This window comes from Athalia rosae, chromosome 4 (assembly GCF_917208135.1).
Source record: "Athalia rosae chromosome 4, iyAthRosa1.1, whole genome shotgun sequence".
NCBI lineage: Eukaryota > Metazoa > Arthropoda > Insecta > Hymenoptera > Athaliidae > Athalia > Athalia rosae.
The window spans coordinates 17438635-17459057 of NC_064029.1; the positions used below are offsets into that span (position 1 = coordinate 17438635).

A 20423-nucleotide genomic window follows, 5' to 3' on the forward strand; every position below is an offset into this window, starting at 1 on the left:
TTCAATTAAATATTGACTCCTAAGTTTCTCCATCATCATTCAATTACAACACTGATTACTACAAGACGTTGATACGGCTCGAAGAATTTTCACTCGACGGTACATGTTATTAGCAGATATATCCTTCGGTTTAGCTTGGTAACCACTAAGGAGAGAACAAGTTGAATAAGAGTAATAAATAGCACAACTTGTATATCAGACTTGACACATCACTGACATTAGAACTTATCACCCTAGCCTTGCTTATCTTAACACAATGATATTATTGAGTCACACAGTGACAAGTTGAACAGCAAGCCGAACCTTCCCATATTTTAGATTAGAAGATATTACGCTCTAGCATCCGTTGACATATGTAGTTTCATTGATATATCACATCGCATCACATTCTCACTTCTTCGAACTCCCAGTTCAAAATCACTCTCTTCTTGCAGATTGATTGGATATTTTTGGATTCCGATATGATCGCCGAATAACTCGAATATAGCCGGGCTACAACTAAGGTAAAACTCGTAAGGAGCCACGGACCTGCATTAATCCTTCCCCAATCACTGTGGTATTTTTCTTCGCCATATTCTCCATTAAAAATGGGTTGAAAAATTGAAAAAATGAACAAATTTTTCTTCAATTTCAATGACGTTAAAATACAGGAAGATTTGGAGAAAATATGACGACGCGGAACAATTTTTGGTTTCAAACGGGCGTAACACAGCGGCAAAAAGCCAGGAGAAAAATGAAAAAAAGCATTCCAAGGCTGATGCAATTGCCCAACTCATTTCGCAAATTGCACGTGGAGCCGATTCAAAGAAAATAATCCCTACTCTTGATACGTTGCCCTGAAGTTGATTTCAAACAGTGAATTTCTGAACATCAATCGTTCTGAGACGAAGAAAACGCCAAGTACAATGAAAATTCATCTATTTACCTGCGTTCTTCCGAATCTCATGAGGCCTTTGAAATCGATCACTTTCGCGCAGAAGTCGTCGTTTGCTCTGATTCTTTTAAGTAGTACTTACATCATGACACAGATATCAAAATTATACAGAAATCATGAGAGGAGAAGAGCACTACGTAAAAGATTAGGGGAGACCGGGGCAAGTTGGAGACGTTAAGCTTCAAGTGCGGTTTTTTAATCGATTGTAAGCGAATTTCAAAATCTTTTGGTATTTTTCAAAAGTATGAGATGTTAGCTATTAAAAAAAAAATTGACATTGAATTCGGTCATTCACAAACTACGTAATTTCCATTTTTCCGAAATTCTGCAAATTCGTCAACTTGCCCCGACCACGGGGCAAGATGGCGAACCTATCGGGGCAAGTTGACGAATATTAGATTTTGGTTTAATGGGCCTAAAAAAATACTTTTTTCGTCAAAATATACTTCAGTTTATTTAAATCCATAAAAGATATGAAAATACAAATACGTATAGTTTATGTAGTTTAGCTTAGATATACATATACTGATAATTAACACCGGTCGCAAACGAACTGAGCTGCTCCTTCGACATTAGAACATGCCAACATTGAATGGTGAATAAATTTATTCATTTATTTATTTATCGAATTATTCAATGAGCTGCACAATCGTATGTAGCCTAAATATCGATTAACTAAACAACATGCGAAGATCTCGATAAGGACGATCCGTCAACTTGCCCCCACCATCTTGCCCCATTTGCCACTATTTGCAAAAAAAGAACCCCACAAAAAGTACATTGGTGAAAATTCGGAGATTCTATGATCTCTAGGATCTATATGCGTATAGATATAAAGTATTAATTCACAAGTCCGATCTTGCTTATCTGTAGTTGTATACAACTATTTTCTTGAGCTCCAAATGTTACTTCGCACACGTCTGAAACCACAATGCCTCCGTAAAAAAGCCGGATGACCTTGCCACGCTAGCTATATCGCAAATATTATTGCGTAGAAGAGTGTTTAACACTTTTTGATAACTTACCCGGCGCTATCTGTCAAAATATTCTAAAAACAATTAATTCGTCATCTTGCCCCAGCCTCCAACTTGCCCCGGTCTCCCCTATGTATAATTCAAATGAGTGGGAGAACATATTTGATAATAGTCGGATGAATATGAAAACTACGGTATAAGTAGAAACCGATTCTGGAAGTAATTGCAGTTTGTTTGAGATATTGAGCGAGAGTTGGTAGGAAAAATCGAGTCACGTTCATCGTTTCATTTTGACAAAACAAGCCCAGAAAAAGGAAAACTATGCCTACTATAATCGACGGTGTGAAACTAGATTACCAGGACGTTCTAATACGTCCGAGAAGAAGCAAGATCAAGAGTAGAATGGAGGTAATTTTTTCTTTCCATCATTATTCCGAAAATGTTGAGTCTTGAATCACGTCCGAATGAGATGAAATTTTTTTTTTCCAAAGGTGGACCTTTTCACAGAGATAACTTTTCCACACTCGAAACGTACATTGAAGAGTATACCGATTTTCGCATCCAATATGGACGGAACAGGCACTTTTGAAATGGCCAAGGCGCTCTCGAAGGTTCGTCTTATTAAATTTATTACTGTGAATTCGTTCGTCGAATACGATAAGCTTCTCTAGATTCGTTCCGAATGCAATCGAGTCTCGCTCTGATAAATATCCTACAGCATTTTTTTATTTCCATGTCACCATATCAATTTTCAGCACGGTTTGTTAACGGCTATTCACAAGTACTACACGATCGAGGATTGGAGAAATTTCGCTAGAGATAACCCCGAGTGCCTCGGTAATGTGTCCGTGTGTGCGGGTACTTCGGATTCTGAATTTCAAAAAATCTCAGAGATCATGAAATTTGCTCCGGAAATCGCGTTCATCACCTGTGACGTCGCCAATGGTTATTCCGAACACTTTTTAGAGTACGTCAAAAAGGTCCGCGCCACTTTTCCGAATCATACGATAATCGTAAGTGATTGATGGTCGCATTATTTTACCACAGTTATTATTTTTCAAAGTTTCTTCTCTTTCGACCTAAGCTTGCAATGTCATACCTCATAGTTCTTTGGCTCCGATAATCACTATTCTGGATCACCGATCTCCTTGTGAAATGTTGATCCCTTTCAATACGTCAATTTTAGTCGGTACCCAAGTAGTTGTGGACTGAAATGTTTTTTACGGATCGCGAATCGACATACGTATTCCCAATGCTAAGAACTCGCGTGTTCCCAGGCTGGGGATGTCGCGACCCCCGAAATGGTTGAAGCCTTGGTTAACGCGGGTACTGACATCGTGAATATCGGAATCGGTCCTGGTTCCGTGTGTACGACCCGTACCAAGACGGGGGTTGGCTACCCCCAGTTGAGTGCGATAATAGAGTGCGCCGATGCGGCACACGGCTTGGGAGCCAAAATAATCGCTGTGAGTAACGATATTTTGTATAACGCAAAGGTGAAAAAGTAACTATAGTCACTATTTGTGATATGTAGGACGGAGGCTGCACTTGCGTTGGAGACATAGCGAAAGCTTTTGGGGCAGGCGCCGATTTTGTCATGCTCGGAGGGATGCTCAGTGGACACGATCAAGGTGGGGGGGATACGATAGAGAGAAATGGTGAACGATTCAAGCTTTTTTACGGATTATGTTCTTCAACTGCTATGAAAATACACTCCGGTGGCGTCGCCGAGTACAGGTGATAAATGGTGAATTGTTTTTTTTGAGTAACGATTGACCAGGAACTGAGCTTTCGTTAAATTTAGATCCGTCGAGGGAAAAACCGTCGAGGTTCCTTACAAGGGAGACGTTAAAGTCACGGTATTCGACATCCTCGGTGGTCTGCGTTCGGCCTGTACTTATGTCGGCGCTGAATCACTTCGGGAACTTCCTTCGCGGACAACCTTTGTACGCTGCGCTCGTGCCGTCAACACCGTCTTCGGACCATCCTGAGAAAAATTATCGCCAAGAAGCGAAGTTTCGTAGTTGGAAAAAGAAAAAAATTGTCATTTCTAGCCTGCTCGACGTATAAACGTGAATTTTATTTCCAGTTTCATGGGAAAAGAAATTACACCTTCCGATAGAATCGTGGAACACCCTTCTTGTTCAACAATTTGCTCTAATGTCTTACTACCTACCTATAGTGTGTATAAAAATATCAAAAACATAAAAATTGCAAGGAATTGGTATTTCGATGTCGACAACAAAAGTTTTGGTCTGAGATCAATAGAAAAAGATGTTTGCTGCAAACGCAGATCCCTAGTATTTATAGATTTCGGCAATGGAGAGCGTTAACTTCGGATAGTTTTCGAGTTTAATTCCTAATTACAGCAAATAATCTGTATCCTTCAATTTCGACTCGGTCCATTCGTCGAATTTCTGTGCAAGTTCCTCAGTCATCCCAGTCTTCCATTGCCCGACCTTGCCACTCCGTAGAAATGTTCCCTTTCGTTCTCCGGCATTAAACTTTTGAGACTCCTCTATGACCGATTCATTGTTCACAGCTGAATTCGCCTTCATCCCCTCAAAACTTAAGTGCTTCTCGAGAAGTGCGACCTCATCGCTCGTAAATTTCTTATCGAAGAAATCGGCTGTCTTTTTTATCACCGAAGGTAGGTCCTGCTTAGCAAAATTTTTCCGATTAGTGATGACTAAAATTACGAATTAAAAAATACACCAATTCACCTTTTTCATGTCCTCGAACTTGAGCAACAAAACGTTCTGCTGGTGCCTCTGGTCCCAATAACCCAGTACGTGTTGCCAATACGGTGAGTAGAAAACTAGAAACATTCGAAAAACGGTGTTAATATTTTTCAATATGCTGAAATTGGTTCGTCGAATTTTGTACTCACTCTTATCATCGAGGAATAGAGTGTAAAAATCTTCAAAGGTTCCCACAAATCCTTCTATAAGAACAGCGTGGTGATAAAATGATATGCAAACATCTTTCGTTTCACGAGTCACGTAAACGATTTTCGGAGTTTTTTCTCTGGTCCTGATCTGCCGAGGAAGTAGATGAAAAGGAAGATGCGTTTTGATGAATCGTGGGCTGGATAATTGGCTCGTATATTTCATACTATTCATAGACGATTCTGGAAAATGGTGACTCGGATCCCGTTCTACTATCTTTGAAAAGTCCCACAAAGCTGATAGTCTGAAAAAAAACGACTCGATTATTCCTACTCCATTACACAGGCATAACTTGACTATATTATCATATTGATTTATAATACGGACTCTAGAAATGGAAACCTGTCGTTGAGGATCACTTTGGCTCCTTCGAAATCCAATTCGTTTTTAATACACCAGACCATCTCTTGCGTCCAAGTTGTACCTGAATCGACAGAAAGAGTTGCAAGATATCTGTCTCTTTAATTATGGAATTTTAATTACCTGATTTAGGAAACGTGCAGACCCAGACGTCGGCATCACGAACTTCAAAGTTTTCTATCACATCGGCAAACTTTTTATAGTGTCCAGGTAGAACGCATCCCTCAAGTTTCACCCAACCATGATCACTACTGTTGTAAAATGACTTGTAGAGGAGGTCGACGAGGTCTCCTTTCAGAGGCACACATTTATTTTCCATTGTACTTGACCGATTTTCCTTTTCACAACTTTAATATTTTCAAATTTTTCAATATTTTTCTCACCGATCGAAGAAGAATTTTCGACCACTCAAATCAGGAGCACAGGTTTGCTGCGAATATGAATCAATGTCATGTTACGTTATTGTGCCTCCGCTTCGTGAATTCCTACTACACGAGCTGGTCGTTGACTTTGGTGCGAAGGCTACGTGACTATCTAGACCGCTTTATCAGAAGTAACGTCCGATGAAGACGAATAAAATTACTAGGAAGAACGTCTCACATAACGAAACTTGGAAGATGATAATACGAAGAAGCTTCAAGTTCTAGAAGAACGAGTAAACATGCACTCGAATAATTTTCGTGCTCCGGTTTAATGTATCTAGGGTATTACTTACCACATAATTTGAATCAAGTTTTGAAATTTAAATTGATCACGAAAAAAATATGACGTGACCGAAGACTTCTTGGGTACCCGTCTGGTGCGAAAATTCCCGAACCCCATTTAATGACATTCGTTTCATTTAAGAGATCGTACCACACGTTTCGATGTGTACGTGTACAGAGGTCGATAATTGGTAAATTTTTCTTCATAACTCCATCATTTATTTCACATACTTCCTCAGACTTCCTGGGGGTATAATATGGTAATTATAGGAAACGGTCTTCACATCGATTACGCTAACTTATTCAGCTCTATGAACTGTTACGTGAATTGGAAACGCTACGAAGACTTTATCTTATTGTAAGATACGTTCGGATAATTTATGAACGATAAACCCACTGATTACTCGACCTTCTAGATTTCCCCCATTTATTCATCGATACCGTCCAGTTGTTCATTTCCCTACCTTGCTGGCTACGTCATTTGCTGCTTTCACCGCCTCTCAGTTTTACCATCGCGGTAGAAAATTACGCAGAATAGGACAAATCGGCGTGATATTTCGATCAGAATGGACAGCGAAGTGGTAAGCCTCACGATTACGCACGTGATTAATTTTCGGAATTTTCGGTACGCCCAGTTTTTATCTTTGCTTTCAGAAAGCCTCAAACTTTACCATTGAGAACGATGTGCTCAAGGGTAGCGAACCATTCTGTAAAGTGACGAATGATTACAACAGTCTAGGAAAATTTGTACTAGACAGACTGAAAGATCAACCACATCTCGTAGGTCAGGTCAGTATATGTGTTCCGTGGAATCACGTAATCCGATCGGACTGACAGAAAAACCTTCCGATTAGAACAGCGGAAAAAATTACCAACGTATTTCAGATCGACACGCTAACGCACGAGGTACAAACCTACGAAAAAATGCGTGAAAGGAGCGTCAGGTGCGCGTTATGGATGAAAAGTCAGGGACTTGTTTTAGGGGATGTCGTCGCAATCTGTTCCAATAATACGTTGGACGTCGCGATGCCTTGCTACGGGGCGCTCTATCTGGGAGTGGCTTTTTACCCTTGGGACACAGGATTGACTTCGAGTACGATGAATTAATTATCTCGGAAACGACGTTCGTGCGACGAACGTAACATTGAATAACGACATTCGCATTGCGAATCATTATTTGCAGAGAACTTCCAACACCTCATGAATACCACTAAACCAAAGATGGTGTTCGTTTGCGAGGAACTAGTTTCGACTATCGTTGAGGCGGCAAACGAGGCGGAGCTCGACGCAACAATAATTGTGTTCGGTGGAGCTTCCGGATTACTCGACTACGAAAGCGTTATCGCTGAGCCAGGAGAAGATGAGGTGGAGGATTTCGAGTGCACCCCGATCGAAAGACCGGAGGAAATCGCCGTCATAATGTCCACGTCTGGAAGCACAGGTCTACCGAAAAGTGTTGCTTTGAGTCACGGCGGTATCCTCAAACAGTTGCACCAATCGGACTTTCTCGCGATAACGGATAGCATCTGTCTCATCTATTCACCGTTATCGTGGCTGACTTCAATGCTGAGCCTTTTCATGAGCCTTTATAAAAATATCGCACGATTGATAGCCCCGCCATTCGAGGAAGATTCCGCCTGTAAAATCATCGAAGAACTCAAGGTGAAATATTTGAATTCAATAAATGGTGACCCAGTTGTAATTTTCACTCTCATCGGCAGGTCGACTGGGTGTTCATGGCTCCCAATATGATAAAAAGACTACTGAACTCCGGTTCCATTACGAGGCACGATTTCTCATCTGTGAAGCACATCATGTGCGGTGGATCACCGCTGAGTGTCGCGTCTCAAGAAGCCCTGGCAAAAGTCTTACCGAACGTCAATATTTACCCATGCTATGGATCAACGGAACTCGGTGGCTGCGTGTCAATATCATCGCCCAACTCGAAGCTTGGCTCGGTTGGTCTGATCGCAATAAATTGTCAATTGAAAGTAGTCGATCCGAACAACGGGCAAAAGTTAGGGGTCAATCAGCGCGGCGAGTTTCACTTGAAAGCTCCGACTATGATGAATTTTTACTACAACAATCCAGAGGCTACGGCCAGTGCGATAGATGAAAAAGGTCGATACTTCATATACGTTGCTCACGAGCGACAAACGCGAGTGTCGAGTCTTTTTTTTTTTTCTCTTAACAAAGATTCCATTTATCTTGTTTCAGGGTGGCTACACTCCGGTGATCTCGGCTACTATGATGAGGACGGCGAGGTATTCATAGTCGACAGGTTGAAGGAGCTGATAAAGTATCGCGGTTTTCACGTCTCGCCATTCGAAATTGAAACAATCCTCTCGTCTCATCCAGGTGTGGCCGACGTGGCCGTCGTAGGGATGCCACATCCCGTCGACGACGAACACCCCCTTGCTTTTGTTGTCAGAGCACCGGAATATGTCGAGGTTGATTTTTATATCAATGCTATCTAGTTTCCAATTAATTTTCCGAAAAACGGTCACACCGTCGAACGATCGAGTGATCGGAAATTTCGAAAGTATTGACCTGTGGTACTTTTTTCGAAAGGCACACGTAATTCTTGCAGGTCTCACATCTCGCTCTCAATACCTTTTTCAGGTGACCGAAGCAGAGTTGGTTGATTTGGTGGCCGCTCAAGTAGCAGATACCAAACGGCTACGTGGTGGTGTAAAATTCATCGACCGTATCCCGAGAACTTCATCGAATAAAATCCAACGGCACGCACTGCGTAACCTGATAACTTTGTAAAATGGCAAGGGGGTAAAGTTAACATGGAAAATATTCGCGGCTATCTAACGGCTTCAAAATTTTGCCCATGGCTATTCATTTTTGGTATTCTCTGCAAGTCTACTGCTACACTAAATTTGCACAATGAACTGATCGGCTCGCTCCGCAATTCCGGTGAGACGCACAACAGCTAGCTTCATTATCTAGGCTGCACAGAGGTAATAAAACATTGTTCAAATAATTCTACTGAAGATTGATGGTTGAACCCCGCATGCGGCATGCGATATTTTCGTAACCGACGTCGGTGTTTTCTTCTTACCTAAAATTATGGATATCCTAGAATTTACATGCCACAGAGGATGATATCTACTACGATCGCGGTCAACATCTCATTGTTACTTAAAATATAACGTCAGTCCGTTCGACCCACAATTGCGGCGTTTAAGTTTGGAGGGGAAAATATTACGTTGATTCTTAGTCATACTAGTGTAACGGAACAGAGTAGAACGCAAATCGTAAAATTGGCACCGGACCAATTTCACTGCTTGTGAAATCCGTGGATTAAATAACGCGGCACTGTTCTCGAACTGCGAACCGAGTCTCTGATCTATGATTGATTTTACATAGTATACTACAAACACCGCTAATTATTGTAATTCTGGAAACCTGCGTCGAGATTTTAACTCACATCACCCCGAAGGTATATAAATGGAATTTCGGCGTCACGTTGAAAGGCTCTTTTTCAATCTTGCTTTCGAGAACTGCGAGATTTTTCAATTTCAAATCTGACTTTGATTAATTATTTGGAAATTCTTGCGAGAGTGGAAGAGAGGAAAAAAACAAAAATCAGCATCCCAACTTAACGAGATCCATACTTCTAGCAACTACAATAAAAATTTCTGCCCACCTCTGTATTGATATTGGAATGATCTACGAGCACTTTCGGGATTTATTTCGCGCCCGCGGAGCGTGGCACCCATTTAATCGATGATCGTGATTTTAACTGTGAAAATCGACAGATACCCGTTTTTCACAACGGGTAATTTTATTCGGATTAAAAATTATTGCTAAGATCTTTATCATTCCGGGTGTATACGATAACGCGATATTGGCGTTTACTCTAAAGTAACATTGGCAAAGTTCCACACCTCGCAAGATTATAAGCAAAACTTAAACTGATGGGGCACAACAAACATTTGCATATGTTGTTAAGACTCAAACGAGATATAAAATATTATACATAGCATTATAATATGAGCTTTATTTATAAGAAGGTTTGTAGAGCTTCGCTTCTGATCTAAAATTTCACCCCTAAAGTTTATGCCAATAGAAAGCAGATGTCACACCTCGATATTATCGGTTGCAAACCTGAAGTTATTCAAATTTCTATGTTTGCCAATCTTCATGATTTGACGTATAGAAAAATGCCAATAAAAGAACAAAATTTATTCTATGCATCAGAAAATTTCCTATACCACATGAAAATTCAATTCAAGACGTCCAATTATCAGATTATTTCCACACGCATAAAATGTGCTTCTTTGAAGCCAAAGAAAAGACAGCAAAGTCTAATATTTCTCCGTTTTACTAACTGTTAATCCTTCTTCACCGTTAAAATATGCGATATATTCTTCATTCATCGGTTGTAAATATCAATCAATCTGTTATCGGGGAATTCGAATAAAAGGTATACATCATGCAACGGAGAGAAGAAAACAAAACTTGATGCATTATATTATTTGAAATTCTGAAAATATTGTTGATTTTTCTTACTCTCCGTCCAAATATTATTTCGCAGTAAAGTTTGCGCGTTATAAATATAAATTGTTTTTCCTCCCTCGCAAATGGGTTTTGTCAGTTTAATATGGTACGTAAAGTTATTAGGAAACCGTCTCTCGGAACGCAATTCATTGTAGCGTTGCAGCAGGAGTGCAGTACGTCCGCGAAACGACTCGCGCGTTAAAAGTCAAAAAAACTCGGGTGCTAGTCTCGTTGAGTGACAACAAACTGTGACAAATTACCCCGCGCTTCGTCCAGACCAGGTGGTCTTTCAACTCAAGCTTCGCCAACAATCGTTTATCTCTAACCGCCTATAACATTCGGAGGAAATAGTTGTCTCTGTTTTCTTTTTTCCTTCCTCTCATTCTTCAGCCTCGGAACAGTGAACGCAAATTGTATGATACGAGAAAAATGATTTATCTATGATTCGAAAAAGTCGATTTTTGTGTGAAAAGACACAAGGGAACTCTCCTTTTTCGCGTACAAGGCTATACTTTTGAACATTCATGCCTCGAATCCGGCGCTAGACGAAATCCCGCTATAGCATGTCAAACGAGCCCGACTGCAGAGGGATCTAATAATAATACGTGTACGTAGGTTGTAAGGTTGTACTATACATACACCTCCTTCCTGGCCCCAAATTCGAGCGAGTTGTGAACCCAGAATCTCATACAGCCCGTTTACCAGTAGAGTTCATTTCGACGCGTTCTTTATAAGTTGGCAACAATCGAAAACGTTTGAATTTCGATTGTAATCATATCCAAGCTTCGACGACATCGCGGTTCGTGGTAGATGCTACGTCCTTATCATTTAGTGAATTAATTCGATCGCAAGTGGAGTCGTTTGGATGGTGTCCAACACGTTATTTCGAATTTCCGAATGCATCGACGAGGTTTAAATGCCTCCGATTGCTTCACGACTCACAACACCTCCGAGCCTATCTCGGAAGAGTGTTAAATCTATTCATAGTTATCGGGAATATATTCGACAAAAAAGAAACTGGGTGAAATCAGTTGCAGTTTTTTCATTAAATCGGGTCATCCAAATCCAAAGGCTCGGTGAAAATTTCTTCATCCATTCTTCAATGTACGACGTACACGATTGTTCATGCAAAAGGCACATTCCTCCCCAAATTTTCTCAATTTTTTCACCGTTGTACAAAAAATAAAGGATCTGTAAGATGATGTTTTTCATATCGGATTTGTACGTAATGAGCAATGTGGTAAGGTTATTTCAATTTCTGAGGAATTTGGGCGGTTAAAAAAAGACGATGAAAACAAAAATTAACATTTTTTTTGTACACTGACAGAAAATTTTCCAAGATATAGTGAGAAACTTTTTATACCTTCCATCGGATGCATTGGAAGATCGTTGAGATATGAGCCAAATAGCTCAACGACTTTGGTCCATTAGTGAAAAATGCGCTTAATGACGTCCTTGAAACGACAAATTAGAAAACAAATATATTTTTCTGCAGATGAAACGCAACGCTCTACCGTCAACAAGTTTAGGAGTAAATGCATCTGAAGATTTTCAGCGACGTCAAGAAAAGTTCTATATTATATATCATCATATTTTTATGGACCAATTGTGAGTAATAATCCCGTTGACGGTCCAAATTCTAGTTCAACCTTCTCAAGTCTGAAACGACAGTCGTCAGAATTGATGAAAAAAGGCGCACCTATTTTTATTACAACGATTCCGAATCGTATAAGCGTATCGAATTATATATATAGTGTAAATTTGACTCCCTTGAGTTGATAATCCAGGAGATGAATAATTTTTTCCTCCTCTATTTCCGTACCACATATTTAAATTTGTTTATTCTCTAACCGTTGTTCCCATTATTTTTTTTCCTACATGATGAATCGAAGCCTGGCCTCGCGAGAACGGATTTGAAATGACGACCAGGAAATTGAACAGACGACTCCCACGAGCCGATGTAATGAAAGTTAACAGGCGATTCGTTCTTTTATTTCTTCTACTAGTTTTACTATTTTTTTTTTTTTTGTTTTTTATAAACCATAGTCAATCATCGCGAGTACATTAATTTTTAACAACGGTAAAATTTGCTTTGATAAAAAGACAAAAAAAAACAACGTCGGCATTTTTGAATCAAAAGGGTTTAGAATATCACCGAGCCCTGATTTATCCATATTACAACTAGTTTGCGTAGATGAAATCTTTTTTGGCATTGCTATTAATGTCCGACAAAAGGTGGGTCATTGCAGTGATCCCAAAAGCTCGAGAAATTGCAATCTTTGTAAATTGGCTACTGAAAATCATGTCGAGCGAGTACCGGCCAACAAAAACGATCCGAATCTCGTTCATAATTGGTAATACGAATTGCGAAACTCAAAAAAGGATTCCTCGGACAGAGAATTTTTAAGAGATCAATTGGTAAAACTGACGACATCTCTTGACTCTGGGCATTCAATTTTCGAGCGTATGAAATCAAGTCGAAACTAATGACCGCACGCAAGCTCGAAAAGCCCCGGGCGCGGGTCGACCTGGCCAAGCCATCATCAGAGCTTTTTCATCGGCGTGGCATGAGATCGGAAAAGCGACGGAGAGAGGCCGTAAAGGAGGGGCTGGGAAAAGAGGGAGGTAGCTTTCTGTCGTATTTCGACTATCGTTGTGACTGCGACGTGTTTTCCCCGGCAGAACTCGCAGCAGGCTTTCCCATTTCGATTTTTTGGACTTACGCCCGAGCCCCAGAGCCGTTTTCTCCCAAGTCCCGGTTGCCAGTCGCTTATACCGTTTCCAAGAACTCTTTGATTGGCTGGAAATCCATGGTGGCGAGGGACGGAAGAGGGTGCAGCTAGCGGATACTTTTTTGCTGCAGGACGCAACCGCTATACCGGTACCCGTAGCACAGAGATATTATAACCTCCGGTTCCGTAAGACGCCGGTTCAGTACAAATCCCGGAGGCACTTTAGGACCATCCATATTCAGGGGGGAACAGAGAGAATTCGTTCCATTGCCGATAGCGCACTCAGTGTATAAAACTATTATTTAAAAGATCAATTAAAACAAAAAAAAAAAATACTACTTCACCATGGTATGTTCTATTGAAGATATCGTAAGTCGACGCCCTGGTAAACCAAAATACCTAAATTTTTTTCTATTTTTTCTTATCTCTTTTTTTCCACTCACGTACTGAATATTTTTCGACGAATGCCTATTGATCTAATTTTCTATTTGTTGTATTTTTTTTTTTTTTTTTCTCCAATTAATCGATCATTATAATTGTACCGTTCGATGATCGCTATTTGTTGCCGATTCTTTAACGCAAAACTTAACTGGCTTTATTTTTACTTAGTCATTTGATAACGTAATCACATAATTTTTTTTTTTAATAAATTTTCAACGATTGAAAAATAAAATTGAATTTTGATTTTTGATCTTTTCTTCTTCTAACTGCTGCTTTTTACGCGGGGAATATTTTTGCGATTACTTATTCGATGGATCGGTTATTTTTTCTCTTTTTCCTCGGACGTGAGTTCCGGTATTCCTTCATTCATTCTATCCAGTCTATGTGTCGTTCTTCAACATCCTGATTCCGTGAATGAAGTGTTCAATTATGTGTGTGAATATATTACGTAAAAATTTATCGATTCTCTGGTGGCCGTTGATATATTCAATCTAAATAGTCGTCGTTCAAAATTCAAACAAGATGTGGGTGGCCGTTGATAGAATTCGATGTGTTCTGAAAATGCAACTTTCCATAGTATTTTTAATCGTCACTAAAATCAAACAGTTTTCTATTTTACAAAATTACTATCTCTTGCAATAGACAAGCATGAATCAATAATACAAATATTGTGATAGAAAAAATTTCCTATATAAATGTGAGAATGGGAATGAAAGAAAAAAACATGCAATCTTTCATTTCAACGCATCGAAAAGCACGCTGAAATTAATTCGACTTGCAAATTAATTGGCATTATTACGGCATCCTCGTATCGTAAAAATTAACTTAACAAATATGATACTAATTTTTAATCAAATGATTACGAACGAAGCTTTTTTTTTCATACGCGGATAATAATTCTTCAAAATTTACACAGTTTAAATCTCTTTTCTTTCTTTTTTTCTTCCAATTATGTGCGGTGAAATTTTGAATCGATCGTGACAATTTTCTTCTCAACGATCTACTTTTATTTTGAAATATTGCCTCCGTGGTTTATTACTCATCATTTTGAGGCTCATTGCACTTCTTGGCAATGTAAACGTTAGTGTTTTACCTAATTTTCGGTTTATCCGTAGCAGCTAAGTTCCTTGCCACCGAATAATCAGACTCGAGTTCAAAGATTCATCGAACATGTAATATGATTAATCAATCACCGTTTCTGATTTTTTATTTCAACACCCTTTGTTCTTTTTAGGCCGATGAGCTACCCCCAGAACAAATCGCAGGTAATTAAGAACAGAAAATTATTCAATAATTTTATGCTACTTATTTCTTTTTCCCCCTGCGCTTTTCGCCGATGATCGTAGGAAGGAAAATTTTTCAAGACGTCGGAACGGATCGCTTTTACTGTGGTGAAAATTATTGCTGGATCGGAAAATTGATACCTACAATATACTATAGCGTGTATATTGAACGGGAAATTTAAAATGCTAACATTATAGTCAGCGCGGTCCAACCCCCGCGGTAAAATACGATCGGCTATTTATAAATCCAATAAAAAAGTACAAGCATCAAATAACACGGCGGCGCAGGCTTTTCGTAACAGCCGTTTTGGCTCCTATCATTCGTAAATTATTTCCATCGTATTATTACTCTTTTTACTTCGTTACATTAATAATTGGAGGACGAATGAAAAATCGATCAGTTTTTTCATACGTTCAATGACAATAGGTGGTTCGAAATATAATTGCATGAAAATAAACGAGGGTTCGCGATGAGATCCGGAAGTCATCAACACCCTCGCCAGCGGTTCTTCTTCGCGTTTGAGCTCGCTGTATGATTTATGAATTTCGATAGCCTTTTCGCTTCCTTTCTCATTCGACATTTTTCTTAATTTCCTTCGCGCTCTCTCCCTTCCTCTTTCTCTCGATTCTAAGAGAGTTTATTTACGTTTGATTCGATTAGCAGCAGCTGCCTGCGGCTAAGTATAGAGTGGGCGTTACGCGTTCCCATATAGATACGAGACCTGTAGCTCGACGAAAGAACTCCTACAGGTCTGAGGCCTGCCGATAGCTGTGGCGAAGTATCAAGTAACGATTATTCAGGCAATGTGAACAGCAAAAATAGAAATATCTTTATAGTCCGTTTGAGAAAGAATAACGTTGAAAAACAGTGGGATGACAGGATCTTTATACCGCTTGAGAAAAAAAAAAGCAGTCGGATAGAGGAAGAAGAAAAAAAATACATACCTATATCGCCGTCATCGGTATAATTATTCAAAGAGCAAATTAGTCATTGACGTCAGGCTTTTTTCATAATTGGTGAAAAATTTTATCTGGCAAGTATTTGAGCGATGACATTTTTTTTTTTTATTTTTTTGAATTCAGTAGCTATTTTACCTACGCGGAGTCTTGGTCCTCGGAATGACGAAATAGATCCGAAATAAAGTATCACACTGCGAGATCAAATTTAGTTGGAGATTAATTTCGTTGTTATACTTATAACGCTTAGATGGAATGGATCAGCGCGTTGGGGGTCAATGTTCAAAGTAATATACATCGAATGTAATATATTGACTCCCCTCTGCGTTATCGGAGGCGCAGATATTCGAATTAGTTAGAACGATAAATAAACGAGATATCTGCTAATTTGAGAAAATCATTACTCATCGGCACAAACAAACAGGTGCCAGGAATACGAAGCGTAAGCCGAGGGCGTTAACACCCGGTAATATAAATATGATCGAAATACCCCAGCCAACGGATTGAAGTTCGTTCCAAAGTATCGGAGTTCCAAAGTTATAAAATTTAGATGAAAAGTCCAGCAATCGATTGAGGACGCAAACTTTTATTCGCCGAGTATCGCATTAGTTATCTTTCTCTTCCAATATCGACCTCAATGAGAGAGAAATCTGGAGGAATCATTTCGGAAATCTCGGTCCATATCATGCAAAATGATACAAGTAATTCTGGCGAAAAAATATCTCATATATCAGTCTTCACCTCGGATGTATCATGAAAATGTATAAACAAAGATGGCTGATCTCGACAGGCTGATGGTCTTCTTTAGAGAATTGTAAACAGTTTAAATATCTGACGTCGAACGTGCCTTTTACGTGATAATAAGATTCCCTTCAGCATCGTTCGGAGTTGAGAAAAAATCTTCGAAAACCAGCTCGATTGAAATTGAAAAGACAATCAATTTATATTTGACATCAATTTTAATTTTCGATTTTTTCAGTGCTGCGCAAGGCCTTCGACAGCTTTGACCGGGAAAAAAGCGGCAGCATCCCCACCGATCTTGTAGCAGATATTCTTCGGCTTATGGGACAACCGTTCAACAAAAAAATTTTGGACGAACTCATCGATGAAGTTGACGCCGACAGTACGTATGATGAGTGAAAAATTTTATCCCAAGAAATCGAAGGTCCAACTGACTTCCGGAAATCGTTCTGCTAAATAAAACAGATTTTAGAATCCCAAAGGGGGGCTGGGAAAAAAAGAGAACAGACGAATAACAGATAACCATTGTAAGAATGACGCTGGTGAAATATGCTGTATAATATTTAGAATAGGAAACCGCGAGAATTTCAATATCACAAGGTTCGGAGATGGCGAGTATCGAGTTTCAAAGCTCTAACATACGAAGTAGTTCAAGCTAAGTTTGGTCAGACCTCAGACGTTGCCTTCTATGGGTACCCCGCCTCGCGTTCGTTGCCCTCCATAGTACACTTGTCACTTTCACGTTTGCCCTGGAAAAGTCAAATTCTTGACGAGGCTGTTACCCGAAGTGCCTTAGCTGCATCAATTTTTTCGACCTTTCGGATTACGCTAGAACATCTGTAATTCTTTCTTTCGTATTTTGTTATCCGTAGAATCTGGACGGCTGGAATTCGAAGAGTTTGTGACGTTGGCCGCCAAATTCATCGTCGAAGAAGATGCCGAAGCACTTGAAAAGGAATTGCGAGAAGCCTTCCGACTTTACGACAAGGAAGGTGAGACAGAAGTGAAGAGAAAAAATGCTTACAGAAAAATGCAGGGAAAGGATGAGGATGAAAAAAACTATGTTCATAAAATTCTAGGCAATATTTTTATATTTCGTTGCATATTTTACATACGCGGTACCGATGGAAATCAATGAAGGAATGACGGCGTCTGATCAATCATCATTTACTTTGGTTCAATCTTACGGAAACTAAAATTTCCTGAAGTTGACAGAACGCACTACCTCAGTTTTTAATTGATTTTTATTTTCACTTATTTTTGAGGGGCGATCAGACATCGGACATTTTCAAATTGGACTGTGGCCCACTTTCACGTGTGGACGTTCCACTGTTGAACCAAACTTACCAAGATTGTTTAACTTCTAAAATTATTGTTTAATTGAACGTAGCTCAAAAGCTGATATCGAACCCCGCGTATATCGCACGCTCTCGGAGCTTGAATTTTTCTTTCTCATATTCAAATTTAGAAGAAAAAAAATTATATACATATAGTTTTGCACACGGCTGCGCTTGTGTCTTACGAAATACATCGCGTCTCGGACTTTAATCGGAATATCATAGTGGATTCGAAAATTCCCTCGTTTCATCTCTTATTTTCACTCTCTCGCGTCTCCATTTCTTTTTTTCTTTTTTTGTTTTATGTTTTCGATTTTTCGTTTTTTACTGTTCTTTTGGATGTTGGCCAAACGTTCACGCAGCTGCAGTAGGCAGACCCCTTGAATTTAGCAAGTTGCCGTACGGTAGTCGCTAACTGTGAATAGCTGCAAGTTCTTGGAATACATTGCCAAGCAGTTAAAAGAGTCGGCTTGTTTACCAGAGTAAGCAAGACGGCTTGGCGGAGAAAAAGGTGGGAAGTAAAGGGGGATGATATATTATCGGCTACTAGCCAACTTGTGCCTTCAAGCATCACGTTTATCTGACCTATCGTGAATTATAGTTTGTACCAGTTCTCCCGAAATCTTGAATACCGGTCGAGGCCTATTATCAATCATGAAATGCGATTGCATCAGATCTGCCCAACGTTCGTTATTTATTCATTCATTTTTTCCACTCCGTTACAAATTAACAACACGTTAAAGAAAATTTCGATAAAAAAAATAAATCCGCACAGCCTGGACGTAAATTATCTATCTGGTTGGTTTTCAAATTTTCTGCTCTCGCGTATCGTCGTTCTCATTCCAATGAAGTAAAAAGTGTTACGTACGTTCTTCTAATTCCTGAAAGAAATCTACGAATAGCACAATTTACAGTATAGTTTGTATTTTATACTTTACTTTTGGTAACGCGTATAATAGACTGGCCAATTACCTGGTTCGTTCGACTGCCAATGCTAATGATTTTACCATCTTTATTGTTCCTATTACTCCTTTCGGTTTTCTATTCGTACATATTTCGTTATCATTGCTTTTCAGGCAACGGATACATTCCCACCTCGTGTCTCCGCGAAATCCTCAGGGAACTCGACGATCAGTTGACAGACGAAGAGCTGGACATCATGATCGAGGAAATTGATTCCGATGGATCTGGAACCGTCGATTTCGATGGTATTATACTTATGCTGAGCTTACGACATTTCTGCAATTCACGTGAAATTTCATCGCTGATAATGAGTCGGTTACTTTTATTTGAGAAGCGACATTTTGACAGGCTCAAGTCTTGAGGCTGTTTTTCCATGCGCAGGAAACGATGGAACGGTCCGACTAAGTTAGATCTGTCTCAGTGTTGAATGACTTTTGTTAATTTATACATCCGGAGCATCTGGCGTTGTCGCTAGTTACTTTTTAATCCCTTCAATATTTTCGAACGTTGTCAACCGACCTTTATCCGATGAAGTTTTACTTTAATTCAATTCATTTGAAGTTTTTCTCCATCTATCGATTCTTACTTTTCATCGTTGCAGAATTTATGGAGATGATGACCGGAGAATAATTTGCAGCAAAAGCACATCCGACGTCCGTTTAAATTGTGCCTAATCGAAAGGAACGTGTGCCTAAGACGCATAATCGACTAATTAATTTACAACTATTTTTTATCACTGATAAATATTACGTGTAATTTCAATTATATATTTATATATATATTTCATTCAATGATTATATAGTTTATTACCATTAAACGTCATGACGCGTCTAGAAAAATTTTTATACAAGAAAAAAAGCAAACAACAAACAAAGAGGAGACAAAACAACGAGATACAAAAGAAAAAAAAACATTCTTATTGAATTTGAATGTTGGATTACTCCTCAGATTATAGAGGACATTTTTATCACCATGGCAGCTTTATACAATCTAGAGGTATAAAGCACACACGTTTTTATCTGCTACCATTTCCACGAGCCTAACAAATAACGTATATGGATTATACTCGACACATATGTATATACATTCACCATGTATTGAATATTTTTATTTCTAGACTGCCAAATTCTTTTTCTTTTTTTTTAAGAGCAGTACACATTGTTATACGATATAAATTTGAATAAAAATTTTAAATTTCTATATACACATGTTATGCGAACAGATAAGACGTTACTCAATCATTTTCAAAAGTGCAGCTTTCGGATTTTTTCAACCTGTACGTCTTATTTAGTTGATGTGTAACGTCAAGTCGGTGTATTGGTATAACATGGTATAACAAATAATAATGACTAGTCAATCGCTCATAATGATGGGCTAGAATTAATTTTTTATTCATTTTATTAGTTAATATGAACCTTTCACATTACCATTATATCAATGCATCACGCTCGATCCTGTCAAAAATTATCATCCCACGTATACTGACGAGAATACAGATGGAAAATTTTTTTGAAATTATATTGAAGTGCGGAAAAAG

General features: G+C 39.1%; 4 protein-coding genes across 8 annotated transcripts; 3 read left to right on the forward strand and 1 right to left on the reverse strand.

Annotated features, from left to right (window-relative positions):
* The first annotated feature begins 2006 nt into the window (after positions 1-2006).
* On the forward strand, positions 2007-3913 carry LOC105688783 (GMP reductase 1-like). The gene is made up of 6 exons (XM_012405325.3): positions 2007-2316; positions 2400-2519; positions 2664-2921; positions 3186-3374; positions 3443-3645; positions 3713-3913. Exons 1-6 carry the CDS (start codon positions 2230-2232, stop codon positions 3897-3899), a joined length of 1044 nt encoding a protein of 347 aa, XP_012260748.2. The 5' UTR covers positions 2007-2229; the 3' UTR covers positions 3900-3913.
* A 353-nt stretch (positions 3914-4266) lies between these two features.
* LOC105688744 (luciferin sulfotransferase-like) lies at positions 4267-6524 on the reverse strand. Of its 3 annotated transcripts, none has more exons than XM_048654912.1 (6): positions 6385-6524; positions 5340-6164; positions 5184-5280; positions 4799-5100; positions 4632-4726; positions 4267-4565 (listed from the first exon to the last, which is right to left on the reverse strand). In XM_048654912.1, exons 2-6 carry the CDS (start codon positions 5533-5535, stop codon positions 4272-4274), a joined length of 984 nt encoding a protein of 327 aa, XP_048510869.1. In that variant the 5' UTR covers positions 5536-6164; positions 6385-6524; the 3' UTR covers positions 4267-4271. The 3 variants fall into 3 exon arrangements, with proteins under 3 accessions (XP_048510869.1, XP_048510870.1, XP_048510868.1); XM_048654913.1 differs by lacking the exon at positions 6385-6524 and having other exon boundaries at positions 5340-5646; positions 5932-6329; XM_048654911.1 differs by lacking the exon at positions 6385-6524 and having other exon boundaries at positions 5340-5859; positions 5932-6329.
* Positions 6348-10124, forward strand: LOC110117165 (4-coumarate--CoA ligase 1-like). The gene is made up of 7 exons (XM_048654896.1): positions 6348-6501; positions 6575-6709; positions 6806-7013; positions 7104-7582; positions 7642-8041; positions 8138-8370; positions 8543-10124. Exons 1-7 carry the CDS (start codon positions 6487-6489, stop codon positions 8690-8692), a joined length of 1620 nt encoding a protein of 539 aa, XP_048510853.1. The 5' UTR covers positions 6348-6486; the 3' UTR covers positions 8693-10124.
* A 3199-nt stretch (positions 10125-13323) lies between these two features.
* On the forward strand, positions 13324-20086 carry LOC105688777 (troponin C, isoallergen Bla g 6.0301). Of its 3 annotated transcripts, none has more exons than XM_048654914.1 (6): positions 13324-13451; positions 14840-14870; positions 16825-16968; positions 17459-17578; positions 19000-19131; positions 19488-20086. In XM_048654914.1, exons 3-6 carry the CDS (start codon positions 16908-16910, stop codon positions 19514-19516), a joined length of 342 nt encoding a protein of 113 aa, XP_048510871.1. In that variant the 5' UTR covers positions 13324-13451; positions 14840-14870; positions 16825-16907; the 3' UTR covers positions 19517-20086. The 3 variants fall into 3 exon arrangements, with proteins under 3 accessions (XP_048510871.1, XP_012260739.1, XP_012260740.1); XM_012405316.4 differs by having other exon boundaries at positions 13332-13533; XM_012405317.4 differs by having other exon boundaries at positions 13344-13512.
* Positions 20087-20423: the final 337 nt, after the last annotated feature.